The sequence below is a fragment of the Lipotes vexillifer genome, unplaced genomic scaffold (assembly GCF_000442215.2).
Source record: "Lipotes vexillifer unplaced genomic scaffold, Lipotes_vexillifer_v1.1 scaffold47, whole genome shotgun sequence".
Taxonomy (NCBI): domain Eukaryota; kingdom Metazoa; phylum Chordata; class Mammalia; order Artiodactyla; family Lipotidae; genus Lipotes; species Lipotes vexillifer.
Genome location: NW_006791298.1, coordinates 1,678,385 through 1,697,732, shown reverse-complemented (window position 1 = coordinate 1,697,732; position 19,348 = coordinate 1,678,385). Strand labels below are relative to the sequence as shown.

At 39.9% G+C, this 19,348-nt stretch overlaps 1 protein-coding gene across 1 annotated transcript in view; it reads right to left on the bottom strand.

Annotated features, from left to right (window-relative positions):
- Positions 1-19,348, bottom strand: part of PATJ (PATJ crumbs cell polarity complex component) — a 357,124-nt gene that overhangs the window by 55,718 nt on the left and 282,058 nt on the right. Inside the window, exons 32-33 of the mRNA XM_007464279.1 lie at positions 11,492-11,606; positions 8,269-8,402 (exon numbers count right to left, since the gene is read on the bottom strand). Of these exons, the coding sequence (XP_007464341.1) occupies positions 8,269-8,402; positions 11,492-11,606 (249 nt within the window). The remainder of the gene's footprint in view (positions 1-8,268; positions 8,403-11,491; positions 11,607-19,348) is intronic.

The following is a 19,348-nucleotide window of genomic DNA, read 5'->3' as shown; positions in this document are numbered from 1 at the left end:
TCTATTCTAATATGCTTGGGGTAGGGTATGAAGACTTGCACCTACTAAACATTTCAAAGAGAAGGAAAATGGATCACAGTGTTCAGTACCTATAATTTTGGAATACTGAAATATTCTCATGTAATAAACTATAGATAACATAAATAAGCATTATATCAGCAATAGACATAGAGGCTCTTTTGACATAAAAGTAAAAGTAAGGATTAGGGACTTCCCTGGTGGCTCAGTGGTTAGGAATCCGCCTGCCAATGTAGGGGACATGGGTTCAAGCCCTGGTCCGAGAAGATCCCACATGTCGCACAGCAACTAAGCCTGTGCGCCACAACTACTGAGCCTGTGCTCTACAGCCCGTGAGCCACAAGTACTGAAGCCCGAGTGCCTAGAGCCTGTGTTCCACAACAAGAGAAGCCACTGCAATGAGAAGCCTGCGCACCACAACGAAGAGTAGCCCCCGCCTGCCGCAACTAGAGAAAGCCCGTGTGCAGCCACGAAGACCCAACATGGCCACAAAAAAAAAAAAATTGCTCTGAATATATAAAAATGTTTCACATTTTCAGACTTTGAAAAGCTTTCTCTTCAAGCTCAGAAAAGAAACTGTTTTATATTTACTTAAAATGGAGTTCCTCTGCCAAGTCTGATTTAGCAAAAAGTTGATACTTATCAATATGAATATAATTTTTCATACTGAAATATAGGTTTAAGGAAATGGGATAATATTTGCATTATAGTTTATAAGTCCCTATAGTTCCATCTGGTACTTATTTACCTGAATTTTACTCAGCTTGCATAATATTTTTGCTTACAGTCATATCCTTTAAGATCAGAAATGCCCAAATCTGGAAATTCAGAGGTACTATTCGTTAACATTCTTTCAGTGTGATTCATGGACTTTTTGCAAACTCTGCTTTGATTTAAAATAAAACTAAGGTAATAAGATGTTTTGTATACAAATATATGACTTAAGCAATAACAATAAAAGGAACTTGGCTTTGGGGGTTTACACGCCAAAGCAAACCACGCTCCTCATGAAACAGACTGTGCAAAGTTCATTTGAAGGAGAACAGCAAGATAAAACACTTAATCAAATGTAAAATAGTTTTCTACTCTGCTTACTTTAAAAAATATCTAGTGCTTTAAGTTGCCACAGTCCTACAGTTAAATGGTCAGAAGATGTAACAGCTAAACAATGGTATACAGCATGGTGAAGTGTTAAATCAGGTCACTTCAGAACCTGACACATGGTTATAGCTAAAGGACAGGTATTCTTCATGTCAATTTCTAGATGGAAGAACTTCGCCACATAGTGTCCAAACGGGAGAGTCCTTCTGTCTTGATGCTTCTTGCTAATGGACCTGCCCTAGAGAACTTCTGTTTAATAAGAATGAATTAAACTGGTACTAAATCAGGTGGTGAAAAAATTACAGGTGTGCAACTTGGAGAGAAATCACAAGATTCTGAATATGACATTCCCAGGCCTTTTTAATACTACGAATATCTAAATTTTATAATCTATCCAGGGAATCCACTGACCTCATTTACAACAGGATGGTACCAAAAATATAAAGATAAAACAATTGCCCTAAGTCTAACTGTATTCCTCTTGCAAAGAGATAAGCTTAACTCCGGACCCAGAAGAATACCAGTATAGCAACTAGGACTTATATTTATGAACTTTCCTTTCCAGGAGTGATAACAATTAATAGGTTCCCTAAAACAAAACAACAGAACAATAATTATGCCTTATTCTCTAGTTTAAAAAACTCAGGACTTTAAAGTTTTAAGAAATTTGTGAGATAGGAATGCAAAGGGGGTGGGAGGTGAATGAATTTTCTTATACTATCATTTTGAAAAAGAGATTTATAAATGTAAATGTTGCTCCTTGATTAAAAAACAAAGTCTAATAATAATAATATCCTTGCAGGGTGGCTGCCTGCCTTTGTCAAAATATTTCCTGAGATGGGGTACTCACTATCCCCAGGCAGTTCATGCCATCTTTGGTCAGCTGATGTTTAGGAAGTTCTTCCTTAAAATAATGTGAAACCTGTTTTTCACTGGGCACCTTGGGAGCACCTGAATTGTTCTCATCCTTCATCCACAAGAAGATAACCTTACGTGCTTGCAGAAAGTCATTGTTGTCCTTCCTGGTCTTCCCTTTTCCAGTCTGTTCAATTCTTCCTGAGATAACGTGGTTCCAATGATGTTCTTGTCAACCACAGAACTATGCCCAGAAATGAAAAGAATACTCTAGCTATAGCTAAAACAGGTCAGAGAAGCACTCCAGACAGATCTAACAGCATGTGCAAAAGCCTTGCATCAGGTGGGAACAAGGCTCATTAAAGGAACTGCAAAAGGCTGGCATGGCTGGAATTCAGAGTGAGTACAATGAGGCTGGTTAGAGTCATATTTTTAAGGTGTGCAAGGCTCTATATGGGGTACCAAAGACACAAAATAAACAGGTCTGTTCTCAAGAAGCTTAGGGTCTGGTGGGTGAGATGGATAACTCCCTTTCCCAGGTGAAGATGGACGACACAGAGTGGTAGTGCTAGAAAAGGGGCCCCAACAGTGTGGCTTTTGAGTCAGACTGTCTAATTAAACTCCAACTGGACCCACTGCTAGTACTGTGTCCTTGGAGAAGTTACCTCGCTTACCTGTGTCTCGGTTTCCTCACTTATAAAATGGGGATAATGCTACTACTTGTCCTATAGGATTGCTGTGAAGGTTAAATGAGATGATGTTTATTAATTATGTATTAAGAACAGTACCTGAATCACTTTTTAAAAGTTTGATGCTGAAAAACAATGGCTAATTATCTAGAAACAGAGTCATGTTTCTCAATGTGCAGGAAACATACTAAAGGCACACAGATGAAGGGAGCAAAGGATCTACTTTAAGACGAATGTTTAACAATAATTAATAATAACTGAACTCAGTGTAGACAGGCACTGGGAAAATTCCTTAATATTCTTTATCTTAATTAATCTCCATGCCAACCTTCCAACCTTAAGAGGTAGATTTTGTGGTCATCACCACTGTTTTACAAAGGAAGAAGCAGATTTAATTCAGAAGGGTTAAGTCTCTTGTCCAAGGTCCCACCACAGTTAAAGATCTGGGATTCTGATACTGCAGAACCAGCATCATTACTCTGCTATGCTGCCTGTTAGTTTTAATAGAAACACTGTCTATAGTCTGGGACCTTTGACAATGGTACTCGGAGAAAGGAAAATGCAGAGTGAGGGTTCTGGAGCAGCTCTCCTCATTCTTTCTTCACTTCATTTGCTCAATCCCAAGAACAGTTCAAGTCTGCCAATATGCTTAAATAAAATATTTAAGTTTTCCTTTCTCTTCTCTAGAATTCCCAAGACTGATAATAAAATAACCCCAATAAATGACACTGGAGCGCTATATTTCAGTTCTTCTGAGGACACTGCAAATAAAACTTCTAGTCAGTAAGCAAACATTTCTGAGAAGGGGGCATTGAGGGATTCTAGAAATATGATGCAAGCATCATAAGAGGTAAGAGTCCATGGTCTTCCATTTGGCAGAATATGCCAAGTCTTCTGAGACACAGGATTTCATGCAAATTACCACTCCAAGACCAAAAAGGGGGTGGGAGGGAGACAGGATGAAAAGATGGCTAGATAGATGGATGGAAGGAAGTTTTTAAAATATTAATTAATATACGATCTCTTTTATGTAATGTGCCTTATCTGGTTTCCTGGCTGTGTGCCTCCCTCAAATTCAATTGTTGAAATCCTAGTGCCCCTGTTCAAAGGAGGCAGGGTCTTTGAGAGGTGATAAGGTCATGAGGGCAAAGCCCTCATGAATGGGATGAGTTCCCTTATAAAAGAGGCCCCCTGGGCTTCCCTGGTGGCGCAGTGGTTGAGAGTCCGCCTGCTGATGCAGGGGACACGGGTTCGTGCCCTGGTCCGGGAAGATCCCACGTGCCGCGGAGCGGCTGGGCACGTGAGCCATGGCCGCTGAGCCTGTGCTCCGCAACGGGAGAGGCCACAACAGTGAGAGGCCTGCGTACCGCAAAAAAAAAAAACAACCCCCCCCCCCCCACACACAAAAAAGAGGCCCCCTTGCAGAGCTCCCTTGCTCCTTTCACCATGCAAGGATACAAGAAACCTGCAACCCAGAAGAGGGGCTTCATCCGACCATGCTGGCACCCTGATCTTGGACTTCCAGCCTCCAGAACTGTGAGAAATAAATTTCTGTTGTTTGTAAGCTATTCAGTCTGTGGTATTTTGTTACAGCAGCCTGAACAGACTAAGACACCTGCTTACAAGAAACACATAAAAACTAGCCTGTATTAATTAAATCTAGAAAGTTCATACTACAGATTTACTTTGTTCCACTTTCCAGAGAAATTCCCTATTTTAACAGTCCCTATTAGGATTTTTCATTGGTTGATCCCCTATATAGACCACAAACATTAAAGGCAGTAGAATCAACTTAAATGAGCGTGTGAGCTCTTTAAGGGCAGGGCTATTTCATTCAATTTTGTATCCTCAGCACTAAGCAAAGGGCAGCCTTTGAGCAAACACATGCTTCCTATCAGAGGAGCCACACTCACCAAAAGCAGACCTGGGGACACATCATATGGTTAAAACAGCAGAAGAAAAGGTTGTCATTGAGGATTGGGTCCAGGTGTGCTCCTCAACCTTCCCAAGGGGGGTCACCTTCAGCATTACCTTGGTATTTTAAGAGGTCTATTTAGATGACTGGGTGCAAATACAATGAGATGCCAAGTGAGATCTCCCTCTGTGATCTCAGAAACCACCTGTCTTGGATCCAGAGAAACTATTTATAGCAGATAGAACTGATGTGGTGTCAAGACCAAGTCCCAGAGGCTTAATTCCTCTAAAGATGGCAAAAAAAAAAATCTGTTGGACACACAACAAAGAGGGCACAGAAACCCTAATTGGGCACGGGGGAGGGCGGGGTGTGGTTTGGGGCAAATGCTTAAGAAGGATCACCAGCCCTTAGAATGTGCTCTTTCCCAGCACCAGAGCTAAAATAAGGATGCATATCAGGATGCAAATAAGGAAGTGCAAAGGTGCTTCTGTCAGTGGATCTCAACATTGTCCACGATTTCCTTTAATATGCTCTCATCTTTGTTTGCTAACTTCCTGCTGGCTGGATGCACTCCCAGGACCTGACTGGATAAAGTGACCTGGAGTGTCAATTAGGCTATGTGTCCCATATAAGAATTTGGAGCCAGGCGGTGGGGTGGGGGGGAAGGAAAAAAGAAAGACCCTCATTGTGGCAAACAATGGTTTTATTTGTTAAAGCACCTTCCACCCACCTCCTGTTCAGCCTCACCAAAATATCATGCCTATATATTACTTGTGAGTCTAACTTACAGCTTTTGATGAGGTACCTAAGGTTAGGAAATAAAAGCTGTGTCTCATTTCTCATTTTTAAGTGCTGCTTATCCTTCCAAGGACAATGGGATTTGCAGTCTCAAAAGGCAGAACCATATATTATGAACCTCAAGACGCTCTTAAAGAATTTTTTTTGGCTGCCTCATGGTAGCAAGAGAAGCAGAGCACAGTATTTCTCAAACAGCCTCTCATGCAGGATGCAGAAGGTGAGGTCAAGCAGTGGAAGCCCTCAAGCTGGTGGCCGGGAGCACAAATGTACACAGTATTAAAGACCCAAGAGCAGACAGGCACACCTAACCAACCCACACAAAGCAAAAATCAAATCGATAACAACGAAAGGAAAACAAAAAAAATCAGCCAACAAACTCACTCAGCTAGGCCAGACACGCTGATTAAAGTCTTCCAATTCCCTCTGGGAAATCTAATGCTGTCTTATTTTAACCAGTTATTAAGAGACTTATATTTACAACAAATAAATCAGAGGGTGACTTTTTCTTTATGAAAGAATTCACTGAAGAATTTCCTTAAAGCATAATTTCTCTGGTTCATTTCAAATAGAACGTTATACAAATTCAATTTACTTACTATGCAAGAACATCTCTTTGGGAAAACGAGGCAACAGGCTATGGGAGGCAGACATCTCTAATGTTCAAGGTCAACCAGCAGTCTCTGAAAACTACCCCGATGGCCTTTGTAGAACAATGATATATATGTATATACATAAAATTTTCTACTGTTTACAAAGTCTCTGATCCTCACCACAACCAAGTGGGTTGGGATTATTGGGCTTACTTAGTATATGTGGAAACTGAGGCTTGGAGAAGGTACATGTCTTGTGAAGTTGCTTACCATGTACTAGGCACCAGGCTAAGGTCATCTCTTTGATCCTCTTGGTAACTCTACAAGGTATTACAGTCCCCTTTAATAGATCAGGAAATAGAGAGGTTAAGGAACCTGCCCCAGCTGGGAATGGTAGAGAGGAAGTATGGCTGAGAGCTAAAGGGGAGGGATGGTCAGCCACCAGCTCCCAGATCAGCTGAGGAGAGATCATGGAGGCTGGAGAAGCAAGGAAGGATGCGGGGCGGGGGCTGGAGGAAGTACAGAATCTTGATGGGCCGGTAGGTGGTGCAAGAAGAGAGCAGTTCGAGGGGTGGTGAGAGAGTCTAAGAGGCTGGGATGCATGTGGGTCTGGGTAACACTGGTCTGGTCCTCTACTGGTGGTATGTTACCTCCTGGTACACTAGGAGCTTGCTGGATGGCTGAAGTGATTCTATGAACTGTTCAAAGGCCAGATCACATATAATTAGAAGGCATTATTAAAAACACAATTTGAAAATATAACCTAGGCCAAATCACTTGAAGGGAAGCTTCTAAGGAAGACTTTTCCCCTTTCCTCAATGACAAAAGCTGAACAGAGAGCATTCCAAGCCAGACAACAAAGTAGAAAAGTTCTGGGGCCTTAAGGAGCCAAAGACCCATGAAAGGGCTGGGAGCTAAAACTGGCTGAGCTGGCTGACTCCAGGCGTTCCCAATTCCACCCAAGCTGATGAAAAGGTCACAGTGCACACTGGATGCTACACACAGCAGTTCCCGCCTGCACAAGCCAAGGCAGAGTAATTCAGGAAATAAATTATTCTGAACCCTGGAGAAAAGTTTTAACAATACTTTAATTGAGCTGAAGGAAATAAAATCCTTTAATAAATAAACACCGACCTCTGAGCACATTCAGGTTCAGGTGGCTCACTAGTAGGGTCAAACTAAACATAGGATTCTCTAGATCAGTCCGGATAGCAGGAGAGAGGAGGAACATGACCAGGAAACATGTAGAAGGCAGTAAGACCCTGGTTTCTGCAGCCTATGCTATTCTTGAGTTGCCTAGTGCCTTAGGGGACTAATATTCATTACAGAAAAACAGAACAGGATTCCCTGCCCCCTCCAACAGTACTAACACAGAAACATATTCCTGTCAAAAATGGAAAGAATTATTTTATTGATACTATACTTGTTTTAACTGTAAATATGGCATATACAATTTACTTCTTACCAAATAAAATGAGCAAAAGAAATACCAAAATGTTCATTTAAAAGCATATTCATTAGTAAGAGTGGTTGTCTCTAGGGGGAGGCCCTGGTTGGGATCGGGGGTGGGGTTGAAGGGCAAGGCTAGGGCAAAAGGATAGGAGGGAGATTTACCATTCACTTTATATCCTCTGTGTCAGTTTAACTTTGAATAATGTGCATGTATTACTTATTCAAGTAATACATGCACATTGATTAATCACATTTTTGTAAATCAAAACCCAGGAAGTTTTACATTTTAATGGCACTGTTGATCAGGACAATCAAAATACTGAATAATCAAAGATCCATCATTCAAGTAAAAATTAACGTTCTAGGCCAATTTAAAAAAAAAATTACGAGTAGACGTGAACATGGTCAAAATAAAGCCAAGCCGGGCTTCCCTGGTGGCGCAGTGGTTGAGAGTCCGCCTGCCGATGCAGGGGACACGGGTTCGTGCCCCGGTCCGGGAAGATCCCACATGCCGCGGAGCGGCTGGGCCCATGAGCCATGGCCGCTGAGCCTGCGCGTCCAGAGCCTGTGCTCCGCAACGGGAGAGGCCACAACAGTGAGAGGCCCGCGTACCGCAATAAATAAATAAATAAAATAAAGCCAAGCCTAAATTTTGGGAGTGGAGTAAGTGATGTACACTTTTATGTAGCAGTCCACTATATAATAATGATGATAATGATCATAATAACAATAGTTCATATACTTACGTACTATGAAAAAGCCAAGTCTTCCACAGAAGTGACCCAAGGCTATAATAAGGCTCAGCATCTAACTCTGTGCCAGTGGATATAATTCACTTCTAGAAACTTACCAAGGGTGTGTCTTTTCCTCCCACAATGCTGAGACCAAGCCCTGAACGCCCCTTGGATATTTCTATAATCATTTCCTGGCCAGGAACAATGGGACACGTGGCAGGGTCCACTGACATAGGAGCATGGAAACCACCTGAGGAAGGAGTGAACACAAGAATGACTGGCAAGTAGGAGATGCAGCTCAGCTTGCACACTCCACTGCTCGGGGAGCGCAGCGTTTACATGTGTTTATCATTTCACTCTTTTCCTCCCAAGCACCATGAAGTGAGAAGCTGGGTCACTACTACCCATTCACCCGGGGATGAAACACGACGTTCCTATGACACTTTTGAGATTAAAACAATAGCTACCACCAACCCACACGATCAACCATTTTAGTTATACTTGACATTTTTAAAATCTTAATATATACCATGAAAACTGGTATGGAAAAATTTAAGTTGATTAAATGATTAAGTACATATAGGTAGATGTTATAATGAGAATAAAGACTGGTATAAATGCTGAGCTACAGTTATAAAATACTAATTAAGAAATAGTGCTTAAGTACTTTCAATTAGAGCATATCATATGAATTAAAATGTATAAAGTATCTAATGAATAAAGTATGGCACAACTGAAAATAACCATCACCTAAAAATGATCCCCAAATATATACATAGTAAAAAAAAAAAAAGTGTTATAAACACAACACTGTAGAATTAATTGCTGGGTCCATAACTGAAAAGGCTTGTGAAAAGAGTTGTTGCTGTTTTACTTTCAAAAATCATTGTTTTAGACTGGGTTTTTCTAAAAACTGGGGGAAAAAAAATATTAACACATATGCATCTTCAGTCAAACCTAGCCCACTGAAAAATCCAAACATTCAAAATGTTAGTTTCAAGAGACTCTTATACAAATAATATTTTCTAGAGAACGTCATCTTTTTTGATAACTAGTCTTGATCATCATGAGTACTGATTTTTCACAGTGATATAATTTGGTAAAGGTCTGATAATAAAGGGCCCCATCTGCTGGTCAGCTGCAGCTAATGCACAGGGGCCAAACAGATCCACAGACCTCTGTACAAGTTGGGGCCAGTACACTATGGCCCGAGGACCAAGAATGGGTTTTATTTCAGAAGGCTGAAAAACAAAAATCCAAGGAAAAATAACATTTCAACACATGTGAAAATTATATGAAATTTAAATTTTAATGTCTATAAGTAAAGTTTTACTGGAACACAGCCCCGCTAATTCATTTACATCTAGTCTACGGCTGCTAACAGCAGAGTTGAGTAGCTGCAACAGAGATACCACGTGGCCCGCAAGCCTTATATTTACTCCTTGACTCCTTACAGAAGAAGTCTGCTGACACTTGGTAGAAAACAAAAGAACACAGGCCCTAGATAAGCCTGTGAGGGCTCTGCTCTGACTCAGCGATAATCATTGTCTTAGGGACCAAAGGGCACAAGTTTTGGGAGGGTACAGAAGTGGATGTGAGCTCCCAAGAAGGAAATTAATAGTGGGTGCAGCTGAGGCTCATTTGTCATCAGAAAAATGCACCTAATCATTATCCAGGAGGCTGTCTGAGGAATTAAAGAAACAATGTGCCTGAGGTGCTCAGCCCAGGGACTGGCATTGTGTGGCTTTCATATAGGTGCCACTCCTGACCACGTGGAATTTATTAATCGAATGGCCTCTTGTGTAACAATGACACAACCTCGGCAACAATTTAAAAAGGCCATATCAGAAGGCTAGTAAATCGTAAACCTAATTTGACTCGAGATCTTTTGGCAACATATGTATTTCATGCTACATTGTTCACTAATTTCCAATAAAAACAATGTATGACAGTGTCATAGTTTCATGGATGCTTTAAATAGTTTATACTCCTTATGTAAATCACTAGCTTAGTTTCTTGAGTGAGGAGAGAAAACATAGTAAGAGATACTGGAGGAGGCATTTCTCTCCCTCCTCTGCTTCTGCCTCTGGCTACCCTTATAGCCAGTCCTGAGTCAGTCTTGGTATTTATTTCTCTCATAGAATCCGGCCCAAAGCCTGACTCCTACCAAGCCCCCAATCAATGTTTGGTAAGTGGATGGCTGAATGAATACAATTTCCACAGATTAAATTGTGGGATGATTAATTTCTGCTACAGAGGTAAAGATATGGGATATATATTATCAAAACTCAATTGGTCTACATTGGAGTGATCAAACTTTTTTGGTAAGAGGCCACGTGGTAAATATCTGGAGCTTTACAGGCCATACAGGCTCTGGTGCCGCTACTCAACTCTACCCTTATGGTGTGAAAGCAGCCGTAGACAATACCTAAACAAATGAGTATTCCAATAAAATTTTATTTATGGACACTGAAATCTGAATTTCATATAATTTTCATGAGACATTCTTTAGATTTTTTTCAACCTTTTAAAAATGTGAAAACCATTTTTAGCTTGCAGACCATATAAAAACAGATGGTGGGCCAACTGTGACCCAGGGGTCATAGTTTGCTGACCACATCCATCAAGTATTTTAGTAAAAAATCTAGTGCTTTAGAATAATACCTGCCTCATAAATTTTTCATGAGTTAATATTCATGAAAAAATATGTAAAACGCAAATACCATAAAGGTGTCAGGTCTGCTAAATTCATGCAGGATTATGCTTTATCATTGGTGAGCATGTGTTTTAAATAGTCCTTCTTTTAAAACTGACTTACATTGCATAAAAGCAAAATGGAAATACTCATTATTCATTCTGAAGGTCTATTTTCAACCATTAGTCAGCATAATTCAATCCAGGAATTCAAAGAGAGAAAGTGATTATCAATTTCTTTAAGCACTGAAAATCAAGTCTTTAAATAGCTTACGTCGACATACGCAAGGCTACAATTTGGTTCAATGTGATTTTTAAGAGACATTACTCATGAACTAAACACAATATTTTGGAGAGACTAGAGAATAACCTGCAAGCCTCAGATTCAAGTAGCATTTACTGAGGGCCTTTTTTGTTCTACTACTTTTATATTCAGTAAGTAATAGGCAATCCCACTAGTGGAGATGAGAAAAAATGATTTTGGAAGTAAGTGACCTGCCCAAGTCCCAAAGCTCAGGAAGCAGAGCAGGGATGCCAGCCAGGCTTCCTGACTCTTGGTCCAGTGCTCTCTTCAGGACATCACTATCCCTTCCTTTTCTAAGGTTTGATGAGTGGATTCAATTCTGCTCAGAGAAAGACTCATACCATAGCCTGTGAAGTCTGCATCTGCTGAACGGTATGAAGATGGTGCTAAAGGGATCTCTTGTGAACGGAAGGAGACTTTCGTTGAATATTTTTGCTGTTTCATTTGGCTGCTGGCCTACAAAAGAAAGGGAAATTAGATGAATGCCAGAGAGGAGAAAGGTAACAAGAGGAGAAGACTTTAAAATTGGTGTATTGGGCTTCCCTGGTGGCGCAGTGGTTGAGAGTCCGCCTGCCGATGCGGGGGACACGGGTTCATGCCCCAGTCCGGGAGGATCCCACATGCTGCGGAGCGGCTGGGCCCGTGAGCCATGGCCGCTGAGCCTGCGTGTCTGGAGCCTGTGCTCCGCAACGGGAGAGGACACGACAGTGAGAGGCCCGCGTACCACAAAAAAAAAAAAAAAAAAAAAAATTGGTGTATTGTTACCAAAACAATGGTGCACTCCAATAATGCCTCTTGAAAATTTGGAGTTGGAGAGGTGGCATGGGGAAGTTAGGATGATTTTTGTCCCATTCCCCATATGCTTCCCTATTTAACTTTATATCTAAAATGCTTCGGTGAAGGATGCATCAAGGAAAGGAAGGAGGACAGAAGCTATCTTTGTGGTGTGTGTATGAAGCTGGGGCCAGGAAGCATTCTTACATGATGAAATCAGTGTGAAGTCTGTATATCTGTGCTGTGCTTAGTGAAAAACAATCTGTGCTGCAGATGTTCTGAGCACATGACACTGCCCAACTTTTCTGGACATAGTAACATAGTCAAAGATGCATGAGGTAGGTTAATTGAGCATTAGGGTCAGGAAGAGACAACAAACCCAGGTACATCATTACACTTCAATTCACCTAAAAGAATGCTTATTCACCTTTGATTCCCAGTGCCTGGAACATAGTAGGGCCTCCATAGATGTTTGATGAATGAATGAATGAATGAATGCAGAGAGAAAAATTGAAGACATGGAAACTCAGAGTAGGAAATAAATCTGTAATTCAGTGAAGGTACAGAGACCTCTGCTGTGCAAGCTTTGGAAAATTAACTTGTAATTCTGAATTTTTGTTGATAATATCTCTAGTGAATATTAGTATTAGAAAACTAAGAAAAACCAAAAGGACTCCATGCTTGCTTAACAGGCAGTTAAGAAATATAGGTAGTGACCTGGCCTGCCCTCTGGATCTGTAGTTAGCCAGGAAACCCATCCCCAGTTGGAAGATTCTGGTGGAGGCAATGAAGCACCAGGCTATCCCTGGAGTCCAGAAGTAGGATCAAGGTAACTGCTCCAGAACAATAACACCCCAAGATTCCATCAGTGGAAGTCTATGCCTCAATACAAGGCATTGTGCAGTATGTAACAAGAAAAGCAATACCACTCATTGTATGTCTGTATTGTGCTTTCCAGTGTTCAAAAACACTTCTATATCCATGAATTCATTTAATCATGAGAGTAACCTTGAGAATTAGACAATATTACTGTTTTACAGATAAAGAAACCAAGACACAAATGTCAAGTGACATCTGAAATCATACAGCTAATTAGAGGAAGAAGTAGGACTAAAAGTCGGCACTTGAAGAACGTTGCAAGTTTAAAGTGTTTATCAAACAGTTGCTAGGTTATGATTCTACTGATGTTCTTTTTTTTTTTCTCTACAGTTTTTCTATCACCATGATTTAATAATGACTGTTCACTTATTTTAAAAGACTTTTCTGAACATGTATTTTCAGTGATTTTAAAAAGAAGAAAGTGAAACAATGACAAACTAGGGGTTACTACGAGAAAACTGAACAATGGAACCACCTAAATATCCAATTACTCTAAAGACCACACTTCCCAGCCTCCTTGAAGCCAGACATGACCACAGACTAGTCTATGATCAATGGAATGTAAACAAATATGAACTGTACAATTTTCAGGTCAACTTCTTAAGGAGAACAATCTTGCCTTCCCCTTCTTTAGATGAAATGTAGATGCAATGGTAATAACTGGAGCAGCAGTCTTAGACCAAAAAAATGGATGCTATAGTTTGAGGATCGTAGAGTAATCAAATAATGGCACAGTAATCAGATAAGAGGTGCTTGGGTCCGTGACACCATGGAGATACCATGTCATCCTCAAACCGATCACAGCCACACCGTTAGGTAAAAGAGAAACTTCTTGCAGCAACTGAACATGATCTTAACTCACACAGTACTTATGTCACCTTTCCTTTGTATAATCTCAAGAAAGAAAATGGATAATAAAGCTAAGTGCCAGCTACAGAGTTCTTTTATGAAAAATGGTGTGAATTTTAAAACAGAAAAGCACAAGAGACAGTCATCACTACATCATGACTTTTATTAACAGCAGAGAATGTTTGTTGCTCATCTTTATTTCCCAGTTCATATAGCATCCATTTCATTGTGCATACTAGGTAGGTTTCTAATAGATATGGGTTGAAAAAATAAGGGAGTAGTCCATAGAAACCAAGTGAAACAAACATACGTTTAGAGGCAGACCACTTGTTGGTAGATGTGGTGATGGATGAACATAGCTCCCAAGACTCATCCATTGACATAAAACCAAACTACCAAGTATGAAAGATTAGAAAACTTGGATTTGTGGACTGTAACCTTTAAAAATTGTATTAAAAAATTTTTTTAATTGGGTCATTTGTAGAGACGTGGATGGATCTAGAGCCTATCATACGGAATGAAGTAAGTCAGAAAGAGAAAAACAAATATCATATATTAACACATACATGTGGAACCTAGAAAAATGGTACAGATGAACCAGTTTTCAGGGCAGAAATTGAGACACAGATGTAGAGAACAAACGTATGGACACCAGAGAACAAATGTATGGACACCAAGGGGGGAAAGCGGCAGGGGTTGGGGGTGGTGGTGTGATGAATTGGGCGATTGGGATTGACATGTATACACTGATGTGTATAAAATGGATAACTAATAAGAACCTGCTGTATAAAAAGAAAATTAAATAAATAAATAAATATTAAAATAGATAACTAATAAGAACCTGCTGTATAAAAAAGTAAATAAAATAAAATTCAAAAATTCAAAAAAACCTTTTTTTTAAAAAGAAGACAGATTGGATTTGCTGTTGAATGTTATTGTATTTGAACATCAGAGTTGGAGTGGACTTTATAAGTCATCCAGCCTAACTAAACCAGGGGTTCTCAACCCTGTCTTCATAACAGAAACTGCTAGGGAGCCTTTAAAATTTATGAATGCTGGAACCCCCATTCTAGACCAAAGAAATTGGCACTAGGGGTGTGGAGCTCAGTCAAGTGTGTTTTTCTTTCGGGGGGGGGGGGTTTGTTTTTTTAAGTTGAAACTTATTTTTTAGTTAAATCACAGATTCTTAACACAAGATAAATGGGTTTCTAAGAGATTTATAGAGGGAATTCTAGGAACTATAAAACCTCTGCGGTTGTATCAAAGTTATACTTACCAGTGTTTTTCTGAGGAAAGAGTCTACACTTCATCAGATCTTCATGATAAGAAAAAAAAATCACTACTCAAAAGAAGACAGACTGAGTTTTCTATTACTAATTAGCTGTGTGATCACAGGCAAGCCACTCAACCTCCTAAATGTCCTCATCTGTAAATTGGTGGTGATACCTCTATACCTTGCAAGGTTGTTGTAGAGACTGAAGATAAAAGTACATAAATAAACCTATCACTATTCCAGGAACAACTTAGGAGTTCAATTAATAATAGCTACTAATGTTTTTATGTTCTTTGATAACATATTAATAAATGATCAGCCAGCTTCTGACTGAAAACCTTCAGGGATGAAAAATTCCATTTCCACAAGGAATCTCATTCCTTTTGTCATAGCTCAAATGGTTGGGAAGTTGTTTATGATGAGCTGACACAGCTTCACTGCAGATGTTGCCCAATGATCTCTGGGTCATTTCTCTTCTGTAGCTATAGAAAAGGGTAATAATCACTTTCTGAAAGGAGAATGACTTAGATATTTAAGTGCTCACTTTTCAGCAGGGAAAAGAAAGGCCAGAGAATGTTTGGATTCACCCTAGTTCTAAAATTCTATGGTTATAAAATTTTAGAGATGTTTGATATATGTCTTGAGATAAGTGGCAGTATGTAAAGTACTAGCACATTAATACTATTTGCAAATATATTGCATAAAGTAAAAAAAAAATCTGGTTCTAAAGTTTTAAAAATTGCTTACAACTTTCAGTTGAAGTGAATTGTTTTCAGCTGAACCTTATTTTTAAGGTTATTTCTACACCTACTTGTTTTTATTTATGTTTTTAGCATACAATTTTGGATACTTTACAAAGGCATTTTCTTTTTTTTTTTAACATCTTTATTGGGGTATAATTGCTTTGCAATGGTGTGTTAGTTTCTGCTTTATAACAAAGTGAATCAGTCATACATACACATATGTTCTCATATCTCTTCCCTCTTGCGTCTCCCTCCCTCCCACCCTCCCTATCCCACCCCTCCAGGCGGTCACAAAGCATGCAGCTGATATCCCTGTGCTATGCGGCTGCTTCCCACTAGCTATCTACCTTACGTTTGATAGTGTATATATGTCCATGCCTCTCTCACGCTTTGTCACAGCCCACCCTTCCCCCTCCTCATATCCTCAAGTCGGTTCTCCAGTAGGTCTGTGTCTTTATTCCTGTCTTACCCCTAGGTTCTTCATGACATTTTTTTTTCTTAAATTCCATATATATGTGTTAGCATACGGTATTTGTCTTTCTCTTTCTGACTTACTTCACTCTGTATGACAGACTCTAGGTTTATCCACCTCATTACAAATAGCTCAATTTCGTTTCTTTTTATGGCTGAGTAATATTCCATTGTATATACGTGCCACATCTTCTTTATCCATTCATCCGACGATGGGCAATTAGGTTGTTTCCATCTCCGGGCTACTGTAAATAGAGCTGCAATGAACATTTTGGTACATGACTCTTTTTGAATTATGGTTTTCTCAGGGTATATGCCCAGTAGTGGGATTTCTGGGTCATATGGTAGTTCTATTTGTAGTTTTTTAAGGAACCTCCATACTGTTCTCCACAGTGGCTGTACCAATTCACATTCCCACCAGCAGTGCAGGAGTGTTCCCTTTTCTCCACACCCTCTCTAGCATTTACTGTTTCTAGATTTTTTGATGATGGCCATTCTGACTGGTGTGAGATGATATCTCATTGTAGTTTTGATTTGCATTTCTCTAATGATTAGTGATGTTGAGCATTCTTTCATGTGTTTGTTGGCAGTCTGTATATCTTCTTTGGAGAAATGTCTATTTAGGTCTTCTGCCCATTTTTGGATTGGGTTGTTTGTTTTTTTGTTATTGAGCTGCATGAGCTGCTTGTAAATTTTGGAAATTAATTACAAAGGCATTTTCTTTGGCAATGTTTGGAATATATATTTCCTGTAAGCTCTAGTAATCTATAGTTCCTCAAACATAAAAATAGTTAATATAGTAATAATATAAATTTTAGCAGTACAAAAAAAAGTTCAAAGGCAAAAACAGGACAAAAATCTGACAGATAGAAATTTATAGTTTTTTAAGAAGAAAAACTATATAAATACAAGGAACACTTGTTATTGCATTTATAATTCTATAAAAGTACAAACTCTCCTTCTTGAAATCTTTATTCATGACATTATGTAAGGCATGGGGCTCTCAGAATTTAGGTGCAAGTGTGTTTTCAGAGATGCCTCACTTTTAAACACCTACTTTGGGTGTTGGTACAGGAAGACATACAAAGGATATTTCCACACATCCTGCACAGGGCTGGTGATACTGTTGTGGGTTGACTTCAGGTTGAAAGACATACCTTAACTTCCTGCCAAGTAATAAAGGATCAGATTTCATTGCAACCATCTCCTTTTCTTCTGGAACCCATTTATAACACACACCATCCAAGTAGAGCAAACATAAAGGGTCAGTTACATACGCTGTCAGTTGGACATTCCAGTGCCTTCTGCTGACCTGCCACCACACCTTGACCAACCACTTGGGAGATGTCTTCCTAAAATGTAAAAGATACGGCCAGTTATCGGTATTACAACTGTAGGCTCAACTGTACTCTCCAAATTCAGCAGTCAAGCACCATTTAATGGGGCTTGAAGCTACTACATAAATGCCCAGCACACCAGGCAGGAGAGTTCTATTCATCCACCTGGACTAACTCTCAGAAACGAACACAGGCTTGTCATTTTCAAATGCTTTTTTGCCCTTTCAGATCTGTCAGGCTTTAAGCCTATCAGATATCTTTTGATGGTTGTTTCAGCCAGAGTTTTTTCTTCTTGAACACTTTCAGGGTTCAAGTCCTGATATTAGAATTTCTTTCCCCTTAAAATATCCAATTAGAGGCAAAAATGTACACTCACTAAAGACACTGGGAGATAAAAGTTAGTTCTGAACTCCATGGAGAAGGGCAGACTTCAGACTTAGGAGAGACACAAACTATCAAAACACATGTGAAACTGATGCATAGTTAAAGGACAGTTAGTCGAAATAAATGATGACAGTGATAAATTGACCAGAACGCTTGTCTGCCTCCCAGCATATCCCATCTTTTTTTACAGGCAATTTACAGGGGAAATTATTATATGATGGTTTACTCTAAGGTTTACTCATGCATTTTGGTTGGTCAAGGCAGGGAACACAGAGAGAGTGATCTGGATAGGAGAAAGGATGGGTTTACTTGGCCATTGGTAAATATCTGAGAGACACCCAGGCAGAGGGTCTAGTACACAGTTGGCAGATAGGTAAGCTATCTCAAGGTGAGAGGAAAGGTGTGACTTGTATAGTAGAGTGTTAGGAGTTGGTGACCCTAGCTCCTCAACTTAAAAGCTCTGAAATCCTGAGCAGGTTATCTGACCTTTCCAAGCCTGAGTTTCTTCATATATAAAATGGGAAAAAAATAAGAGCAGTTATACACTAGGGATGTTGAAAGGATTAAATGGAGCAATACATGAAAAGCACTAAGCATGGTACCTGGCAAATAGCAAGTATTTAATAAAGATGCTAATGATGATAGATGAAATCAACCTATGATAAACCCACATTCCTAACTCTGCTATAGGGTTGGTGAAAACAATTACCTGGACAGGACACTTTCTCCTTTGGGGAACACTGGTGTACTATTTGACACCACCACTCCCACCCCCACCCTGGTTTCTTTTCTGGGCATACTGATATACTTTTTTTTTTTCTTCTTTGGCTGCATTGGGTCTTTGCTACTGCATGCGGGCTCTTCTGTAGTTGCAGCGAGCAGGGGCTACTCTTCGTTGCGGTGTGCAGGCTTCAGTAGTTGTGGAGCACGGGCTTAGCTGCTCCGTGGCATGTAGGATCTTCCCGGACCAGGGCTCGAACTTGTGTCGCCTGCATTGGCAGGCAGATTCTTAACCACTGCGCCACCAGGGAAGCCCTGATATACTCTTTCTTCAACAGGCTCCCATCAGATTTGTAACAACACAATAGATAATGATCAGATTATGCCCAGCCATTCATTATTACTAGATTAGGTTATAATTTCATTTTTGTCTCCTCAATTCCCTATTAGTTTCTAACCTGAGAGATTTAACCCCACCACGTAATATCCTGAGACTACAGCCTAGGACCCCTGGATGACTGTGAGTACCCCTAGCTGCTTACTTGTAACATTTTTTAGGACCAGAACTATCTCTCATTTAGATTCTCTCTTATCTCCCCCATATGGAAGGAAGATCCTAGAACTCCTCTCCCTCATTCCTAGCTTTTTCTTTTTAACTTTGTTCCTAAACAGATTATGTGACATAAAAAGAATTTTAAAATTACCTCTTCCCTTAATTCTTCCCTGAGCCGCTGGGTGGTGCCCCTTCACAGCATGACCAATTTATTT